The 1,235-nt window shown below is 69.3% G+C and overlaps 1 protein-coding gene across 1 annotated transcript in view; it reads left to right on the top strand.

The window, feature by feature from the left end:
* Positions 1–1,235, top strand: part of DCTN1 (dynactin subunit 1) — an 89,172-nt gene that overhangs the window by 85,988 nt on the left and 1,949 nt on the right. Inside the window, 4 exon segments of the mRNA XM_019474189.1 lie at positions 6–96; positions 197–395; positions 613–800; positions 925–1,220. Coding sequence (XP_019329734.1) covers positions 6–96; positions 197–395; positions 613–800; positions 925–1,220 — 774 coding nt within the window.

Genomic DNA, 1,235 nt, shown 5'->3' with positions numbered 1-1,235 from the left:
TGCTGGGGGTCGCCGACGCCAAGATCGGGGCCGCCATCCTGGAGGAGCTGGGCTACCAGTGCCAGACCGGGGGGGTGGTGGCCGAGATCCTGCGGGGTGAGTCCGGCAGCCGGGGGGACCCGCTGCCATCGGGGACAGCGCTGGGGGCCAGGCCGGAGCCGCGGGCGGTGACGGTGACGGCTCGGTCCCCGCGCAGGGATCCGCCTGCACTTCCACGCGCTGGTGAAGGGCCTCACCGCCCAGTCGGCCTCCAAGGCCCAGCTGGGTCTCGGCCACAGCTACTCCCGGGCCAAGGTGAAGTTCAACGTGAACCGCGTGGACAACATGATCATCCAGTCCATCAGCCTCCTGGACCAGTTGGACAAGGACATCAACACCTTCTCCATGCGCGTGCGGTGAGAGGGGGGTCCCCGGGGCGGGAGGGCAGCGCGGGTCCGTCTCCCCATGCTTACCGCAGGCAGCTGCCCCCTCCGGCTGCCTGTACAGAACGGGGAGGGAGAGCAGCGACTCCAGCACAGCCCGGCCAGGGCGACGGTGCCGTGGCTGGACCGTGCCCGGGGGGACACGCGGGGCAGGAGGGGCCGGGCTGCGGCGCTGACGCTGTCCCCGCAGGGAGTGGTACGGGTACCACTTCCCCGAGCTGATCAAGATCGTCTCCGAGAACTACATCTACTGCCAGCTGGCCAAGTTCATCGGGAACCGCAAGGAGCTGAGCGAGGAGAGCCTGGAGGGGCTGGAGGAGATCGTCATGGACAGCGCCAAGGCGCAGGCCATCTTGGAAGCTTCCCGCTCCTCCATGGGTGAGTGGGGACGGGCGGCGGCGGCTCCACCGGAGCGCTGCGCCTCCCGGGGGGCTCGCGGCGGCAGGAGCGGTCCTGTCTGCCCTGGGAGGTGCTGCTCAGCCCCCGACGCCCGTCTCGCCAGGGATGGACATCTCCCCCCTTGACCTCATCAACATCGAGAGCTTCTCCAGCCGCGTCATCTCGCTCTCCGAGTACCGCAAGGGTCTGCAGGAATACCTCCGCTCCAAGATGAGCCAGGTGGCTCCCAGCCTCTCGGCCCTCATCGGGGAGGTGGTGAGTGCGAAGCGCGGGTGCGCCCCGGGCTGCCCCAGGCCGCGGAGATGATGTCCAAGTGAATCTGTCAATCCACTGAGCTGTCCTGCTGACACCGCTCACTGCTGATCCCTGGCCTGGGGGCTGCGCGCGGCCTGGAGCCGAGCCGAGCCGGGCTGA

Source organism: Aptenodytes forsteri, unplaced genomic scaffold (genome assembly GCF_000699145.1).
Source record: "Aptenodytes forsteri isolate BGI_AS27 unplaced genomic scaffold, ASM69914v1 Scaffold729, whole genome shotgun sequence".
In the NCBI taxonomy this organism is placed as follows: domain Eukaryota; kingdom Metazoa; phylum Chordata; class Aves; order Sphenisciformes; family Spheniscidae; genus Aptenodytes; species Aptenodytes forsteri.
The sequence above is the reverse complement of the archived record's forward strand: the minus strand, read 5'-3'. Positions and strand labels throughout refer to the sequence as shown.